This window comes from Myiozetetes cayanensis, unplaced genomic scaffold, assembly GCF_022539395.1.
Source record: "Myiozetetes cayanensis isolate MyiCay16 unplaced genomic scaffold, myiCay2020 scf121, whole genome shotgun sequence".
Classification (NCBI taxonomy): Eukaryota; Metazoa; Chordata; class Aves; order Passeriformes; family Tyrannidae; genus Myiozetetes; species Myiozetetes cayanensis.
Genome location: NW_026086838.1, coordinates 1 through 18817, shown reverse-complemented (window position 1 = coordinate 18817; position 18817 = coordinate 1). Strand labels below are relative to the sequence as shown.

Here is an 18817-nt window from a genome sequence, read left to right as displayed (position 1 = left end):
CTAGGGGGTTTAGGGCATTGGGGGTCTGGGGAGGATTTGGGGGTCTCTGGTTGGGTTTTTTGGGTTATTTGGGGGGTCTTTGGGGGTTTCGGGGGTCTCTGGTTGGGGTTTTTGGGTTCTTTGGGGGTTTGGGGTCTCTGGTTGGGGTTTTTGGGTTCTTTGGGAGGTTTGGGAGTCTCTGGTTGGGGTTTTTGGGGAATTTGGGGATATTTGGGGGCTCCCCAGCCCCAAATTAGCAAAGCCCCTCCCCCTCATTAACATGGCCCCTCCCCCCCTCGGGACCGGCAGCTCCCCATTGGCCGACGGCTCAGCCCTGCCTGGTGACGTCATCGCGGGAGCAGCCAATCGGAGGTGAGGTGGGCGTGGCCGCGAGCGCCCAAGATGGCGGCCGAGGGCGTGACCTCCATTTTGGGGCTTCCTCCCCCCCCTTCCCCCCCCTCAAATTTCAGGGCTGGGACCCCCAAAAATTCCGCTTTTCTCCCCGAATTTCAAATTCCAGAATTGACCTCAAAATTCCATTTTCTCCCCAAAATTTCCAAATTTTAAAATTGACCCCAAAAATTCCAATTTTCCCCCTCAAATTCCAAAATTTCCTCCAAAATTCCCCTTTTCTCCCTACATTTCAAATTCTAAAATTTACTCCAAAATTTACTCTAAAATTCCCCTTTTCTCCCTACATTTCAAATTCTGAAATTTCCTCCAAAATTCCAATTTTGTCTCCAAATTCATAAATTGACCCCAAAATTTCACTTTTCTCCCCAAATTCCAAATTCCAAACTTGAGCCCAAAATTCCACTTTTCTCCCCAATTTTAAATTTTTACCCCTCAAAATTCCGCTTTTCTCCCCAAATTTCCACTTTTTCCTCCTCAAATTTCAGCTTCTCGGACGCCCCAAAAATTCTGCTTTTTCACCCCAAAAATTCCCTTTTTCGCTCCAAAAACCGGTCACTTTTTGGATCTGAAAAATTCCACTTTTTAACCCCAAAATTCCACTTTTTAACCCCAAAATCCCCCTTTTAACCCCAAATCTCTGCTTTTGGCCTTCAAAAGTTCCCCTTTTTGCCCCGAATTTCCCCTTTTTAACCCCAAAATTTAACCCAAAATTTTCATTTCCTGCCCCCAAATTCCCAACTTTGACCCCGAAATTTCAGGTTTCAGCCCCAAAAACTCCACATTTTGGACCCAGTTGGGTTTGGCCCCAATTTCAAAGCAAGTTTGTTCAAAAATAGAAATTTAAGCTTTTTCTAGAGGGTTTTTTTTTTCCTTTTTTCTGCCAAAAATAAGAACTTTTGTATTTTTTAGGGGTTTGATCTCAATTTTAACCCAAATTTCCTCCAAAACGGTCGATTATGGGGTTTTTTTGTGGGTGAAAAAGGTGAATTTGAGCCAAATTTGCTGCCACTTTCAGGTATTTTGGGTAAATTACCCCAATTTTTCAGGATTTTGGGGCGTTTGTGCCATTTTTGCTCTATTTTGGGGGGGATTTTAGGGCCATTTCCCTCCGAAATTAAGAAGTTTTAGTGTGAATTTTAACCTATTTTGGTCAATTTGTGTAAATTTTTAATGCCTTTTTGAAAGGGTTTTGTTGTTATTTGTGGGGAGGATTGAGCAAATTTAATTTTTTGAGGGGATTTAATCAGAATTTTGAACCAAATTTCAGTAAAAAACATTAAGATTTGTATCTTTTTGCCTTTATTATCAATAAAAACATCAATCTAAGGCCGTTTTGGGACAATTTTTATCCACTTGGCTTCCGTTTTTACCCATTTTTGGCCGTTTTTAATTTACTTTAGTGCCATTTTTACCCATCTTGGGTGCATTTTGAGCCTTTTTAGTGCCATTTTTGTCCATTTCCCTCCCATTTTGGGGCCACTTAGTGTTATTTTTACCCCTTTTAGGCCAGTTTTGAATCCATTTCGTGGCCTTTTCACCCATTTTGGGGCCGTTTTTATCCTTTTGCTGCCGTTTCTGACCCCCTTCAGTGCCGCTTTTAACCATTTTCTTGCCGTTTTTACCCATTTCGAGCCCCTTTGGGGCCGTTTTTATCCGTTTTTTCCCCATTTCAATCCAATTTCGGGCCTTTTCTCCCCACTTTTCTCCCCTCCAGCCCCATTTCCACCCATTTTAAACCCACTTTGACCCATTTTAGGCCCATTTTGACCCGTTTTCCCCCCTTCGCCCCCACCCCGAGGCCTTTTTGTGCCGTTTCCCCCCGTTTTTGTGACGAACCCCCAATTTCTCCTCATTTTTGCCGCTTTTCCCCTCATTTTTTGTTGTTTTACCCCCCCCCCCCGATTTCGGCGGCGCTGACTCAGCGCAAAGAAAAAAAAACCCTTATTGACTCGCAATACTAATAATTCGCGCTATAAACGCTGCTCATTTTTGGGGTGAAAACAAGCAATTTTTAACCATTTTTAACCGTTTTTAAAGATTTCCCGCCCCCCGCCCCGTGAGGGCGAAGGACCCCTCGCTGCTCCCCCCCCCCTCAGCGAGACAAGATGGCGGCCGGGGCTGCCCCGCCGCGCGCCTGCCCCGCGCGCTCGCGCGTTTCCGGCAGCGCCGCGGACGCCTCACCCTCAACACCCCCACCCTCATCATACCCCACGTGGGCTCCCAACCCGCCAATGGGCGCGCGGCGCCGCGCGGGCTCGGCCAATGGCAGGGCGAGGAAGGGGGCGGGGTGGGCGTGGCCCCGCTGTGAGGTGGAGGAGGAGGGGGGGGCCTCTCCCTCAGGGTTGGGTTGAGCCGCAGAAGCGGCGGCGGCGGCGGCGGCGGCGTGAGGGGCGGGCCCCGCCCCCCAAACCCGCCCCCTCCCTCAGGAGGGGCACACACAGAGAGAGACCCCCCCCTCAAAATACACCCCCGCTTTGCCTCAGGTAAATTTCGGCCGCGATGGGGGAAAAAACGCGCCGGGTTTATGGGGAAGCCATCCCCGGCCCTCCTGGGTTTTGGGGAGGGGGAAAGAGGATGAAATGTGAGGGGGGAGACCCTGAAATCTGAGGGGGGAGAGAGGCCGAAATGTGAGGAGAATGGCCCTGAAATATGAAGGGGGAGAGAGCCCGAAATTTGAGGGGAGAGAGCTTGAAATCTGAGGGGGGAGAGCCCGAAATGTGAGGAGAGAGAGGCCCTGAAATCTGAGGGGGGAGACTTTGAAATTTGGCGGGGGGAGACCCCTGAAATCTGGGGGGAAAGGCCCTGAAATATGAGGGGGGGGAGACCCAAAAAATCTGAGGGGGAGACCCCAAAATCTGAGGGGGAAGAGACCCTGAAATGTGAGGGGGGAAACCCTGAAATCTGAGGGGGGAGACTCTGAAATCTGAGGGGAGAGAGAGCCTGAAATGTGAGGAGAAAGGCCCTGAAATCTGAGGGGGGAGAGACCCTGAAATCTGGGGAGAAAGACCCTGAAATCTGAGGGGGGGAAACCCCAAAAAATCTGAGGGAAGAGGGACCCTGAAATCTGAGGGGAGAGGGACCCTGAAATCTGAGGGGGGAGAGACCCCAAAATCTGAGGGGGGAGACCCTGAAATCTGAGGGGGGAGGGACCCCAAAATCTGAGGGGGGAGGGTTTTGGAGGGGGTCATTTTGGGGGTTTTGGGGTTAATTTGGGGAGTTTTGGGGGATTATTTTGGGCATGTTAGGGGTTAATTTGGAGGGTGTTGGGGTGGTTTCTTTGGGTTCATTTTGGGGGTTTTGGGGTCGCCCTGACTCCCCCTCCCCTTTTCTCCCCCACAGCTGGAGCTCCAGAGCCGCCCCCTGCCTGAGAGAGACCCCCAAAACTCTCCCAGGGACCCCCAAACCCCCCTCCTTTCCCCAGGCACCCCTAAAACCCCCAACCTCCCCCAACCCCACCCAGGGACCCCCAAACCCCCAGAATTCCCCAGGGACCCCCTCTCCCCCAAATCTCAGGGTAGGGACCCCAAAACTCCTCCAGGACCCCTCAAACCACCTGAAGACTCCCCACACCCCCTCCCCCATTTCCAAGGGTCAGGGACCCCCAACTTCCCCTCAGGACTCCCCAAACCCTCAAACTCCCCAAGACCCCCGAACTCTCCATTTTGAGGGATCAGGACACCCCCAGACTCATAAAATCCCCTCAAAGCCCCCAGCCCCTCCTTTCAGAGGGTCAGGGACCCCTAAATCCCTCTTGAGACCCCTCCCTCTTTTCCCAGGATCCCCCAGCTTTCCTGAGAGGAGCCCTCACAGCCCCCAACCCCCTTTTTGGGGTGTCCCCCCTTCCAAGCCATGGCCGACCCCATCATGGACCTGTTCGACGACCCCAACCTGTTCGGGCTCGACCCCTCCCCGACGACCTGGTGGCCCCTCCCCCACCCTCCCCTGCCTCCTCTGACCCTTCCCCCGCCCCTCCCCCAGCGACCCCCTGGCCGAGGCCTTGGGGCTCTCGGGGCCCTGGACCCCCTCCCCAGAGCCCCCAGGAGCCCCCAGGAGCCCCCGCCGGCCCCGCCCGCCCCTCCCCCACCCCGGAGCTGCTGAGCCAGGGCAACCCCTTCATGGGGTCTCGGCCCCCCGCGCGCCCCCAAAATCGTCATCCTCAAAGCCCCTCCCCCCGCCGGGGGGGCCGGAGCCGGCGCCGCCCCCCAGAACGGGGGCAAAGTCACCCTGGCCAAGGTGCTGAGCGGGGCGGGGGCCGCCGTGCTGGGCGGGGGTCCCGCTGCGGCCCCACCCAGGCTGGGGGTCCCGCCGGGCCGGCCCGTCAAGCAGCTCCTGCTGCAGCCCCTCAAAACCGCGCCGGGGGGCGCCGGGCGGCCACCGGGACCCCCCTCAAACCTGGAGTCACCCTCACGCCCGCCCAGGTGAGGAGGGGTTTTAAAAGGGGGGTTAAAGGGGGATTTGGGGGTTTGGGGAGCTTAAAGGGGATTTGAGGGGTTAAAGGGGATTTGGGGGATTTGGGGTCTGGGGTGTTAAAGGGGCAGGGGTGGCCACCGGGACCCCCTCAAACCTGGAGTCACCCTCACGCCCGCCCAGGTGAGGAGGGGTTAAAGGGGATTTGGGGGATTTGAGGGGTTAAAGGGGTCTGGAGTGTTAAGGGGGTCTGGGGGTTAAAGGGGATTTGGGGGTTTGGGGGTGTTAAAGGGCAGGGGCGGCCACCGGACCCCCCTCAAACCTGGAGTCACCCTCACGCCCGCCCAGGTGAGGGGAGGGGGGTTAAAGGGGATTTGGGGGTTAAAGGGGTTTGGGGGTTAAAGGAGAGATTTGGGGGATTTGGGGGGTTATAGGGGATTTGGGGGGTCTGGGGGGTTAAAGGGGCAGGGGTGGCCACCGGGACCCCCTCAAACCTGGAGTCACCCTCACGCCCGCCCAGGTGAGGGGAGGGGGTTAAAGGGGATTTGGGGGATTTGGGGGTTAAAGGCAGGTGGCTCTGGGGCCCCTCAAACCTGAGTCACCTCACACCGCCCAGGGGATTGGAGGGGGTTAAAGGGGATTTGGGGGACTTGGGGGTTTGGGGGCTTAAGGGAGGCCACGGGACCCCTCAAACCGGAGTCACTTACGCGCCAGGGAGGGTTAAAGGGGATTGGGGGGATTTGGGGGTTAAAGGGGGATTTGGGGGGTTTAAGGGGTCTGGGGTGTTAAAGGGGATTTGGGGGTTAAAAGAGATTTGGGGGGTTAAAGGGGATTTAGGGGGGTTTGAGGGGGTCTGGGGGTGTTAAAGGGGGATTTGGGGGGTTAAAGAGATTTGGGGGGGTTAAAGGGGGTCTGGGGGTGTGATTGTGGTGTCCCAGGTGTTTTTGGTGCCCCTGCTGTGTTTGGGGTGTCTGGGGGTATGATTTGGGGTCTGTGGGTTGTGTTTGGTGTCACTGCTGTGTTTGGTGTCTCTGGGTTGTGATTTGGGGTCTCTGGGGTGTGATTTGGGGTCTGTGGGTTGTGTTTGGTGTTCCTGTTGTGCTTGGGGTCTCTGGGGGTGTGGTTTGGGGTCTGTGGGTTGTGTTTGGGGTCTGTGGGTTGTGTTTGGTGTCCCGCTGTGGGGGTGTGGATTTGGGGTCTGTGGGTTGTGTTTGGTGTCCCTGCTGTGTTTGGGGTGTCTGGGGGTGTGATTTGGCATCTGTGGATGTGTTTGATGTCCGTGGAGTGTTTGGGGTCTGTGGGATGTTGCGTTCTCTGGTTTGTGTTTGGGTTCCTGGACTGTTTGGGGTCTGTGGGATGTGATTTGGGGTCTGTGGGGTGTGATTTGGGGTCTCTGGGCTGTGTTTGGGGTCTGTGGGTTGTGTTTGGGGTCTGTGGGTTGCGTTTGGAGTTTCTGGGCTGTGTTTGGGGTCTCCATTGTGACCCTGCCCATCCTGCTGTCCCCGCAGGGCGAGTCAAAGCGCATCACACTGGTGTGATTTGGGGGGTGTGATTTGGGGTCTGTGGGTTCTGTTTAGGGTCTGTGGGTTCTGTTTGGAGTCTCTGGGCTGTGTTTGGGGTCTCTGTTGTGACTCTGCCCACCTTACTGTCCCCGCAGGGCGAGTCGAAGCGCATCACGCTGGTGTGATTTGGGGTGTCTGGGGGTGTGATTTGGGGTGTCTGGGGTGTATTTGGGGTCTGTGGGTTCTGTTTAGGGTCTCTGGGCTGTGTTTGGGGTCTCTGGGCTGTGTTTGGGGTCTCTGTTGTGACCCTGCCCATCCCACTCTCCCCGCAGGGCGAGTCGAAGCGCATCACGCTGGTGTGATTTGGGGTGTCTGGGGGTGTGATTTGGGGTCTCTGGGTTCTGTTTAGGGTCTGTGGGTTGTGTTTAGGGTTTCTGGGCTGTGTTTGGGGTCTCTGCTGTGTTTGTGACCCTGCCCATCCCACTCTCCCCACAGGGCGAGTCGAAGCGCATCACGCTGGTGTGATTTGGGGTGTCTGGGGGTGTGATTTGGGGTCTCTGGGCTGTTTGGGGTCTCTGAGCTGTGTTTGGGGTCTCTGGGCTGTGTTTGGGGTCTCTGTTGTGACCCTGCCCATCCCACTCTCCCCGCAGGGCGAGTCGAAGCGCATCACGCTGGTGTGATTTGGGGTGTCTGGGCTGTGTTTGGGGTCTGTGGGCTGTGTTTGGGGTCTCTGGGCTGTTTTTGGTGCCGGTTGTGACCCTGCCCACCTTACTCTCCCCACAGGGCGAGTCGAAGCGCATCACGCTGGTGCTGCAGCAGCCGGGCGGCGCCGGGGCGGGCCCCGGGCAGCGCCACGTGGTGCTGGGCACCCTGCCCGGCAAGCTGGTGGTCCAGGGGGGTCCCGCCGGCTCCCCAGGCCCCGCCAAGGCCGCCCCCGGCCCCGCCAAGGTGGTGACCATCCAGCTGCAGGTGCAGCCGGCGCCCGGCGCGGCGGCGGCGACGCCGGGGGCGCCGCAGAAGATCCAGCTGGTGCAGCCGGCCGGGGCGGCGCCCGTGGGCGTGGCGCAGGTGCCGCAGGTGGTGGGCGCCGCCGGGCACCGCCTCACCGTGCCGCTCAAGGTGGTGCTGCAGCCGCAGGTGAGGTGGGGAGTGGTCCACGTGGGGCATGGGGGTTGGTGGTTGGGGTTGGCCAAGTTTGACCTTCAACCACCCAGAGTTGGTTTGGGGTGGTCCACGTGGGGCATGGGGGTCTCCTGGGGTTGGTGGTTGGGGTTGGCCAACTTTGACCTTCAACCACCCAGAGTTGGTTTGGGGTGGTCCACGTGGGGCTTGGGGGTCTCCTGGGGTTGGTGGTTGGGGTTGGTCAGCTTTGACCTTCAACCACCCAGAGTTGGTTTGGGGTGGTCCACGTGGGGCTTGGGGTCTCCTGGGGTTGGGTGGTTGGGGTTGGCCAACTTTGACTTTCAGCCACCCAGAGTTGGTTTGGGGTGGTCCACGTGGGGCATGGGGGTCACTTGGGGTTGGGGGTTGGCCAACTTTGACCTTCAACCACTCAGAGTTGGTTTGGGGTGGTCCACGTGGGGTTTGGGGGTCTCCTGGGGTTGGTGGTTGGGGTTGGCCAACTTTGACCTTCAACCACCCAGAGTTGGTTTGGGGTGGTCCACGTGGGGTTTGGGGGTCACTTGGGTTTGGTGGTTGGGGTTGGCCAACTTTGACCTTCAACCACCCAGAGTTGGTTTGGGGTGGTCCACGTGGGGCTTGGGGGTCTCCTGGGGTTGGTGGTTGGGGTTGGTCAGCTTTGACCTTCAACCACCCAGAGTTGGTTTGGGGTGGTCCACGTGGGGCTTGGGGGTCTCCTGGGGTTGGTGGTTGGGGTTGGCCAACTTTGACTTTCAGCCACCCAGAGTTGGTTTGGGGTGGTCCACGTGGGGCATGGGGGTCACTTGGGGTTGGGGGTTGGCCAACTTTGACCTTCAACCACTCAGAGTTGGTTTGGGGTGGTCCACGTGGGGTTTGGGGGTCTCCTGGGGTTGGTGGTTGGGGTTGGCCAACTTTGACCTTCAACCACCCAGAGTTGGTTTGGGGTGGTCCACGTGGGGTTTGGGGGTCACTTGGGTTTGGTGGTTGGGGTTGGCCAACTTTGACCTTCAACCACCCAGAGTTGGTTTGGGGTGGTCCATGTGGGGCATGGGGGTCATCTGGGGTTGGTGGTTGGGGTTGGCCAACTTTGACCTTCAACCACCCAGAGTTGGTTTGGGGTGGTCCATGTGGGGCATGGGGGTCATCTGGGGTTGGTGGTTGGGGTTGGCCAACTTTGACCTTCAACCACCCAGAGTTGGTTTGGGGTGGTCCACGTGGGGCATGGGGGTTGGTGGTTGGGGTTGGCCAACTTTAACCTTCAACCACCCAGAGTTGGTTTGGGGTGGTCCACGTGGGGCATGGGGGTCATCTGGGGTTGGTGGTTGGGGTTGGCCAACTTTGACCTTCAACCACCCAGAGTTGGTTTGGGGTGGTCCACGTGGGGCTTGGGGGTCACTTGGGGTTGGGGGTTGGGGTTGGCCAACTTTGACCTTCAACCACCCAGAGTTGGTTTGGGGTGGTCCACGTGGGGCATGGGGGTCTCCTGGGGTTGGGGTTGGCCAACTTTGACCTTCAACCACCCAGAGTTGGTTTGGGGTGGTCCACACGGGGCTTGGGGGTCTCCTGGGGTTGGGGGTTGGGGTTGGCCAACTTTGACCTTCAACCACCCAGAGTTGGTTTGGGGTGGTCCACGTGGGGCTTGGGGGTCACTTGGGGTTGGTGGTTGGGGTTGGCCAACTTTGACCTTCAACCACCCAGAGTTGGTTTGGGGTGGGCCACGTGGGGTTTGGGGGTCACCTGGGGTTGGTGGTTGGGGTTGGCCAACTTTGACTTTCAACCCCTCAGAGTTGGTTTGGGGTGGTCCACGTGGGGCTTGGGGTCTCTGGGTTGGTGGTTGGGGTTGGCCAACTTTGACCTTCAACCACCAGAGTTGGTTTGGGGTGGTCCACGTGGGGCATGGGGGTCATCTGGGGTTGGTGGTTGGGGTTGGCCAAGTTTGACCTTCAACCACCCAGAGTTGGTTTGGGGTGGTCCATGTGGGTCTTGGGGGTCACCGGGGGTTGGTGGTTGGCCAACTTTGACTTTCAACCACTCAGAGTTGGTTTGGGGTGGTCCACGTGGGGCTTGGGGGTCACTTGGGGTTGGTGGTTGGGGTTGGCCAAGCTTGGTCACACAGGGTTGGTTGGGGGATTGGTCAGTGTTGGTCTTGGGGGTTGGTCAGTGTTGGTCTTGGGGGTTGGTCAATGTTGGTTTTGGGGTTGGTCGGTGTTGGTCTTGGGGATGGGTCAATGTTGGTCTTGGGGGTTGGTCAATGTTGGTTGGTCAATGTTGGTCTTGGGGGTTGGTCAACGTTGGTTTTGGGGGTTGGTCAACATTGGTCTTGGGGATTGGTCAATGTTGGTCTTGGGACTTGGTCAACGTTGGTCTTGGGGGTTGGTCCATGTTGGTCTTGGGACTTGGTCAGTGTTGGTCTTGGGGTTGGTCAACGTTGGTCTTGGGGGTTGGTCAACGTTGGTCTTGGGGGTTGGTCAATGTTGGTTTGTCAACGTTGGTCTTGGGGGTCGGTCAGCGTAGGTCTTGGTGGTCACTTGGCTTTGATTTTCGTGATTGGTCAAGTTTTGGTCTTTATGGTCACCCCCCGTGGGTCTTGGGGGTCACCTGGGCTTGGTGTTTGGGTTTGGCCAACCTTGGTCACTCAGGGTTGGTTTGAGGGGTTGGTCAGCGTTGGTCTTGGTGGTCACTTGAGTTTGGTGTTCATGATTGGCCAAGTTTAGTCTTTATGGCCACCCAATGTCAGTGTGGGTGGTCACTTGACCTTGGTGGTCATGGTTGGTCAGTTTTGGTCTTTATGGCCACCCAATGTTGGTCTTGGAGTTGGTCAATGTCATTTTGGTGGTCACTTGACTTTGGTCTTCGTGCTTGGCCAATTTTGGTGTTCTTGGTCACTCAATGTCGTTCTTAGGGGTTGTCAACATCGGTCTGGGGGGTCACTTGAGCTCGGTCTTCAGGGTTGGCCAACTTTGACCTTCTCAGGCTGGTCTTGGTGGTCACTTGGCCTTGGTCTTTGTGTTTGGCCAACCTTGACCTTCTGGGTCGGTCTTGGTGGTCACTTGACCTTGGTTTTTGTGTTTGACCAACCTTGACCTTCTTGACTGACCGGTGTTGGTCTTGGTGGTCACTTGACCTTGGTCTTTGTGGTTGGCCAACTTTGACCTTCTGGGCTGGTGTTGGTGGTCACTTGACCTTGGTCTTCGTGGTTGACCAACCTTTACCTTCTTGACCGACCGGTGTTGGTCTTGGTGGTCACTTGAGCTCGGTCTTTGTGGTCTGCCAATGTTGACCTTCTTGACTGACCAGTGGTGTTGGTCTTGGTGGTCACTTGACCTTGACCTTCATAGTTGACCACCCTTGACCTCGGCCACCCATCATCAATCTGCGTGCTCACCCAAGGGGACCGCGGTGCCGATGGCCACCTGGTGGCCCATCCACATCCCTGGTGGCCCCCTGACCCCCCTCCCCGTGCCGCCCCCCAGGCGGGCTCATCGCAGGGCGGCTCGGCGGGGCTCTCGGTGGTGAAGGTGCTGAGCGGCGCCGAGGTGGCGGCGGTGGCGTCGTCGTCGTCGTTGTCGCCCTCATCGGGGGCCGGCGCCGCGTCCCGGGGCTCGGCTGACGAGAGCCGCAAGCTGGAGCACCAGAAGAAGCAGGAGAAGGCGAACCGCATCGTGGCCGAGGCCATCGCCCGCGCCCGCGCCCGCGGCGAGCAGAACATCCCGCGCGTGCTCAACGAGGACGAGCTGCCCAGCGTGCGCCCCGACGACGACGGCGAGCGCCGGCGCCGCCGAAAGGGCCCCGGCGAGAGAGGGGGCGGCGCCAAGGACGAGCGGCCCCGGCGCGGCAAAGGGCAGGGCGGCAGCAAGAGCAAGGCCCGCGGCAAGGCCAGGTGGGTGGAGGGGGCGTGGGGGAGGACTTTGAGGGTCTGGGGGGTCAACCGTGGGCTTGGTCACCCAACCATGGTGGTGGTCGCCCAATTGTGGTGTTGGTCGCCTAACCGTGGTGTTGGTCGCCCAACTGTGGTGTTGGTTGCCCAACTGTGGTGTTGGTTGTCCAACTGTGGTGTTGGTTGCCCAACCGTGGTGTTGGTTGCCCAATTGTGGTGTTGGTTGCCCAATCCTGGTGTTGGTCGTCCAACTGTGGCGTTGGTTGCCCAACTGTGGTGTTGGTTGCCCAACTGTGGTGTTGGTTGTCCAACTGTGGTGTTGGTTGCCCAACCATAGTCTTGACCACTCAACCGTGGCCTTGGCCACTCAAGCATGGTGTTGACCACTCAACCGTGGTCTTGATCACTCAACCAAGGCATTGGTCACCCAACCAAGGTGTTGGCCACCCAACCGTGGTCTTGGGCACCCAACCACGGTGTTGGCCACCCAACTGTGGTGTTGGCCACCCAAGCATGGTCTTGGCCACCCAACTGTGGTGTTGGCCACCCAACCATGGTCTTGGTTGTCCAACCTTGGTCATGACCACCCAACCGTGGTCTTGGTCACCCAACCAGGGTCTTGACCACCCAATTGTGGTCTTGGCCACTCAACCATGGTCTTGACCACCCAACCACGGTGTTGACCACGCAGCCGTGGTCTTGGCCACCCAGCTGTGGTCTTGACCACCCAACCATGGTCTTGACCACCCAGCTGTGGTCTTGACCACCTAGCTGTGGTCTTGGCTACTCAAGCATGGTGTTGGCCACCCAATTGTGGTCTTGGCCACCCAACTGTGGTCTTGGCCTCCCAACTGTGGTCTTGGCCACCCAGCCACGGTCTTGACCACCCAACTGTGGTCTTGACCACCTAGCTGTGGTCTTGGCCACCCAACCGTGGTCTTGGCCACCCAACTGTGGTCTTGGCCACCTGGCCACAGTCTTGACCACCCAACCAAGGCATTGGTCACCCAACCAAGGTGTTGACCACCCAACCATGGTCTTGGCCACCCAACAGTGGTGTTGGCCATCCAACTGTGGTGTTGGCCACCCAACTGTGGTCTTGGCCACCGAGCCATGCTCTTGGCCACTCATCCGGGGTCTTGGCCACTCAACTGTGCTCTTGACCACCCAACTGTGGTCTTGGCCACCCAACCATGGTCTTGACCACCCAACCACGGTCTTGGCCACCCAACTGTGGTCTTGGCAACCTGGCCATGGTGTTGGCCACCCAACTGTGGTGTTGGCCACCCAACCAAGGCATTAGTCTCCCAACCACGGTGTTGGCCACCCAACTGTGGTCTTGGCCACCCAGTTGGGTTCTTGGCCACCCAACCGTGGTCTTGGCCACCCAACCGTGGCGTTGACCCCCCCATGGTGACTTTGGTTGCCCCTCCCCCCAGCACCATCACGCCGGTGGTGGGCAAGAAGCGCAAGCGCAACGCGTCCTCCGACAACTCCGACTCCGAGGCCCTCCCGGCGCCGTCCCCGCGCGACGACGACGAGTGCAGCGTCCAGGTGCGAGCCCCGTGGTGTCTCCGTGTCCTGTGCCCCCCAGTCGAGGTCCCCACGTGTCCCCCTGTGTCCCCACGTGTCCCTAGATGTCCCCAAATGTCCCCTGTGCCCCCCAGAAGCGGCGCTCGAACCGGCAGGTGAAGCGCAAGAAGCACCCGGAGGAGCTGGACATCGGGATCCTGTCCCCCCACCGTGTCCCCCCTGTGTCCCCCTTGTGTCCCCCATAGGTTTTTCATGTGCCTACGTGTCCCCTCATGTCCCCCTGTGTCCTGTGTCCCCTTCTGGAGGTCCCACATGTCCCCAAATGTCCCCCCTTGTCCCCTGTCCCCCCCCAGAAGCGGCGCTCGAACCGGCAGGTGAAGCGCAAGAAGCACCCGGAGGAGCTGGACATCGGGATCCTGTTCCCCCTCATGTCCCCCCTGTGTCCCCCCTGTGTCCCTTCATGTCTCCCTGTGTCCTGTGTCCCCTCTGAAGGTCCCCACAGGTCCCAAATGTCCCCAAATGTCCCCAAGTGTCCCCTGTCCCCCCCAGAAGCGGCGCTCGAACCGGCAGGTGAAGCGCAAGAAGCACCTGGAGGAGCTGGACATCGGGATCCTGTCCCCCCTCATGTCCTCCCACATGTCCCCCATGTGTCCCCACGTGTCCCCTCATGTTCCCCTGTGTTCTGTGTCCCCCTCTGAAGGTCCCCACAGGTCCCAAATGTCCCCAAATGTCCCCAAATGTCCCATTCTCCCCCCAGAAGCGGCGCTCGAACCGGCAGGTGAAGCGCAAGAAGTACACCGAGGACCTGGACATCGGGATCCTGTCCCCTCCCATGTCCCCCCACATGTCCCCCATGGGTTTTTCACATCCCCAAATGTCCCCAAATATCCCAAATGTCCCCTGTCCCCCCCAGAAGCGGCGCTCGAACCGGCAGGTGAAGCGCAAGAAGCACCCGGAGGAGCTGGACATCGGGATCCTGTCCCCTCCCATGTCCCCTCTGTGTCCCCACATGTCCCCCCAAATGTCCCCCATGGGTTTTTCATGTCCCTAAATGTCCCCTCGTGTCCTTTTTGTCCCCTTTTCCCCCCCAGAAGCGGCGCTCGAACCGGCAGGTGAAGCGCAAGAAGTACACCGAGGACCTGGACATCGGGATCCTGTCCCCCTCCCATGTCCCCCCACATGTCCCCCTTGGGTTTTTCATGTCCCCAAATGTCCCTAAATGTCCCAAATGTCCCTTTTTCCCCCCAGAAGCGTCGCTCGAACCGGCAGGTGAAGCGCAAAGAAGCACCCGGAGGAGCTGGACATCGGGATCCTGTCCCCTCCCATGTCCCCCCACATGTCCCCATGGGTTTTTCACATCCCCAAATGTCCCCAAATGTCCCCAAATGTCCCCAAATGTCCCTTTTTCCCCCCCAGAAGCGGCGCTCGAACCGGCAGGTGAAGCGCAAGAAGTACACCGAGGACCTGGACATCAAGATCACGGACGACGAGGAGGACGAGGAGCTGGACGTGACGGGCCCGGCTCGGCCGGACCAGCCCCAGCCGTCCCAGCAGTCCCAGCAGCCCCCCCAGCAGCCCCACCAGTCCCACCAGTCCCTGCAGTCCCAGCAGGCGCAGCCGGCGCCGCCCGAGCCCGAGGGGGAGGCCCTGCCCTCCATGCAGTTCTTCGTGGTGGGTGCTGGGGACAAGGGGGGGCTTTTTTTGGGGGTTTGGGGGGTTCTTTGTGGTGGGTACTGGGGACAAGGGGGGTTTTTTGGGGGGTTTGGGGGGTTCTTTGGGGGTTCTTTGGGGTTTGGGGGTTCTTTGGGGTTTGGGGGTTCTTTGGGTTTGGGGGTTCTTCGTGGTGGGTGCTGGGGACAGGAGGGCTTTTAGGGTTTGGGGGTTCTTGGGGTTCTTTGGGTTTGGGGTTCTTTGGGGTTTGGGGGTTATTGGGTTTGGGGGTTCTTCGTGGTGGTGCTGGGACAGGGGGTTCTTGGGGGTCTGGGATTCTTGGGGTTCTTTGGGTTTGGGGCTTCTTGGGGTTCCTTGGTCTTGAGGGTTCTCTGGGGTTTGGGGTTCTTTGAGTCTGGGGGTTTATTTGGGTTTGGGGATTCTTCGTGGTGGTGCTGGGGCCAGGGGTCTTGGGGGTTTAAGGGTTCTTTGGGGTTTCTTTGGAGTCTGGGGTTTGGGGTTTGGGGGGGGTTCTTGGGGTTTGGGGGGTTCCTTCTGCTCGTCTTATTCCTGCTGTCCTTCCTCATCTGCTCCTCATCTCCTCCTTCTTCTCCTTGTCCTGTTCTTGCTGTCCTTCCTCCCCTTCTCCTCGTCCTCCTCCTCCTCCTTCTCTTGTCCTTCCTCATCTCCTCTTGCTTCTCCTGTCCTTTCTCCCTTCTTCCTTCTCCTTTTGCTGTTCTTCTTCCCTTCTCCTCCTCCTGCTCTTGTCCTTCCTCACTTCTTGCTGTCCTTTTCCTCCTCCTGTCCTTCCACACCTTGTCCTCCTCCTTCTCCTCCTGCTGTCCTTCCTCACCTTCTCCTGCTTCTGCTGTCCTTTCTCACTTCTTCCTCCTCTTCCTCCTGTCCTTCCTCATCTCTTCCTCCTCTTCCTCTTCTTGTCCTTTCTCACCCCCTCCTATCCTTCCTCACTTTCTCACCTCCTCTTCCTCCTTCTCCTGTCCTTCCTCACCTTTTACTGTCCTTCCTCACTTCGTCCTCCTCCTCCTGTTCCTTTTGTCCTTCTTCACCTCTTCTTGTCCTTCCTCACCTCCTCTTCTTCCTCCTCCTCTTCCTGTCCTTCCTCACTCTCCTTCTCCTCCTCGTTCTCGTCCTGTCCTTCCTCATCTCCTCCTTCTCCTCCTCCTCCTGTCCTTCCTCACCTCCTGCTTGTCTTCCTCCTCCTGTTTGTCCTGTCCTTCCTAACCTCTTCCTCCTCCTTCTCCTCCTGTCCTTCCTCATCTCCTCCTCCTCCTCCTCCTCCTCCTCCTCCTTCCTCCTCCTCCTCCTCTTCCTGCTCCTCCTGTCCTTCCTCACCCCCTCCTCCTCCTCCTGTCCTTCCTCACCTCCTCCTCCTCCTCCTCCTCCTTCTGTCTTTCCTCACCTCTTGCTTGTCTTCCTTCTCCTGTTCCTCCTGTCCTTCCTCACCTCCTCCTCCTCCTCCTCCTCCTCCTCTTGTCCTTCCTCACCTCCTCCTCCTCCTCCTCCTCCTGTGTTCCAGGAGAACCCGAGCGAGGAGGACGCAGCCATCGTGGACAAGGTGCTGTCCATGCGGGTGGTCAAGAAGGAGGTGAGCCCTTCATTTACTTAATTTAACTTAATTTAACTTAATTAATTGGGGGAGGGGGCTCCAGGACCCCCTCCTGACCTTCCTCCTCCTCCTCCTCCTCGTGATCCTCACAGTTACCATCGGGCCAGCTCGTGGACTGCGAGGAGTTCTTCGTCAAGTACAAGAACTAGTAGGTGCCCCCCACCCCTAAAAACCCCCCAAAACACCCCAAAAACACCCCAAAAATCCAGGGGGATGGCCCCAGAACCCCCCTAATGAACCAAAACCCTCTTTTTTCACCCCAAAATATAAAACTAAAGCTCGTACCTGCACTGCGAGTGGGCCACCATCGACCAGCTGGAGAGGGACAAGAGGATCCACCAGAAGCTCAAGCGCTTCAAGACCAAGATGAGCCAGATGAGGCACTTCTTCCACGAGGTTTGGGGGCAAAAACGGGGGGTTTGGGCAAAGAAAGGGGGGAAAAATGGGGGGTTTGGGAAAAAAAACAGGGATTTGGGGGAAAAAGGGGAAAAATGGGGGTTGGGAAAAAAAGGGGAAAAATGGGGTTTGGGAGAAAACCATGGGGTTTGGGAAAAGTGGGGAGAAAATGGGGATTTGGGGGAAAATGGGGTTTGTGGGGATAAAATGGGGGTTTGGGAAATAAAAGGGTTTGGAAAAAAAGTGGGAAAAATGGGGAAAAATGTGGGCTTAGGGAAAAATGGGTTGGGGGAAAAATGGGAGTTTGGGGAAAAAAAGGGAAAAATGGAGGTTTGGGAAAAAAAACAGGTTTGGAGGAAAAAATGGGGGAAAGGGGGATTTGGGGAAAAATGGGGTTTAGGAAAAAGGGGAAAATGGGATTTGGGGGAAAAGTGGAAAAATGGGATTTGGGGAAAAAATGTGGGTTTGGGAAATAAAAGGGGGTTTGGGGAAAAATGAGGGAAAATATGGGATTTGGGGAAAAATAGGGGTTTAGGAAATAAAGGGTGTTTTGGGAAAAATGGCATTTGGGGGAAAATGGAGTTTTGGAAATAAAAAGGGGGATTTGGGGGGAAAAGTTGAGGTTTTAGGTAGAAAAATGGGGGTTTTGTGTGAAAAAATGGAGGTTTTGCGTGGAAAAGTTGGGGTGTTTGGGTAGAAAAATGGGGGCTTTGGGTGGAAAATGGGGTTTTGGGGCAAAAAACGGGGATTTTGGGAGGAAAATGGGGGTTTTGGGTGGAAAAGTTGGGGGTTTGGGTAGAAAAATGGGGGGTTTGAGTGGGAAAATGAGGTTTTTGGGTTGTTTTGAGGCCAAAAAATCCCTTTTTCCCCCCCAAAAAAAAAAGGATGAGGAGCCGTTCAACCCCGACTACGTGGAGGTCGATCGGATCCTGGACGAGTCCCACTCCGTGGACAAGGACAACGGGGAGGTGGGGAGGGGACACCCCCAAAATTGGGGGGTTTTGGGTGAGGGACACCCCCAAAATTTGGGGGGTTTGGGGGGAGGGGACACCCCCAAAGTTTGGGGCTTTTGGGGAGGGACACCCCAAAATTTGGGGAGGTTTGGGAGGGGACACCCCAAAATTTGGGGTTTTTGGGAGTGGGACCCCAAAATTTAGGGGGTTTGGGGAGGGATGCCCCCAAAATTTGGGAGGTGTGGGAGGGACACCCCAAAATTTGGAGGTTGAGGAGGGACACCCCAAAATTTGGGGTTTTTGGGGGTGGGACCCCAAAATTTGGGGGTTTGGTGGAGGGACACCCCCAAAATTTGGGGTTTTTGGGGGTGGGACCCCAAAATTTGGGGGTTGGGGAGGGACACCCCAAAATTTGGGGGTTTTGGGGGTGGGACCCCAAAGTTTGGGAGGGACACCCCAAAAATTGAGGGTTGGAGGGAGGGACACCCCAAAATTTGGGGGTTTGGGAGGGACACCCCAAAATTTGGGGGTTTTTGGGGTGGGACCCCAAAATTTGGGGGTTGGGGAGGGGACACCCCCAAAGTTTGGGGCTTTTTTGGGGGGAGGGGACACCCCCAAAATTTGGAGGGTTTTGGGGAGGGGACACCCCCAAAATTTAAGGGGTTTAGGGGAGGGGACACCCCCAAAATTTGGGGGGTTTTTTGGGGGGGAGTTGGGGTTGGTGGAATCCCCAAAAAATGAGGTTTTGGGGGGTATTTGGGGACCCCAAAAGGAGGTTCCTGAGGGATTTGGGGATGGTGGAACCCCCAAATTGGGGTTCCTGGTGGATTTGGGGGTGGTGGGACCCCCAAATTGGGGTTCCTGGTGGATTTGGGGGTGGTGGGACCCCCAAATTGGGGTTCCTGGTGGATTTGAGGAGGGTGGGACCCCCAAAAGGAGGTTCCTGGTGGATTTGGGGGTGGTGAGACCCCCAAATTGGGGTTCCTGAGGGATTTGGGAGTGCTGGAACCCCCAAAAAACGAGGTTTCTGAGGGATTTGAGTGCCTTAGACCCCCAAAAAGGAGGTTCCTGTTGGATTTGGGGATGGTGGGACCCCCAAATGGGGGTTCCTGTTGGATTTGGGGGTGGTGGGACCCCAAAAAATGAGGTTTCTGAGGGCTTTGAGTGCGTTAGACCCCCAAAAATGAGGTTTCTGGTGGATTTGAGGGTTGCAGACCCCCCAGATCAGGGTTCCTGGTGGATTTTGGGGTTCAGGATCTGGATTTTGGGGTTCAGGACCCCCATAAAATGTCCCCCCCAGCCCGTGGTGTACTTCCTGGTGCAGTGGTGCTGCATGCCC

General features: G+C 57.2%; 1 protein-coding gene across 1 annotated transcript; it reads left to right on the top strand.

Moving 5' to 3' along the window:
- Positions 1-4242: 4242 nt before the first annotated feature.
- Positions 4243-18811, top strand: LOC126635943 (chromodomain-helicase-DNA-binding protein 8-like; the record flags this gene model as incomplete). The annotated part of the gene is given in 12 exon segments (XM_050307617.1): positions 4243-4313; positions 4497-4747; positions 4750-4811; positions 7086-7439; positions 10916-11322; positions 12759-12873; positions 14269-14523; positions 16040-16108; positions 16222-16277; positions 16408-16525; positions 17410-17493; positions 18779-18811. Coding segments are annotated over 12 exon segments (1875 nt in total), but the record flags the coding sequence as incomplete, so codon positions are not given.
- Positions 18812-18817: the final 6 nt, after the last annotated feature.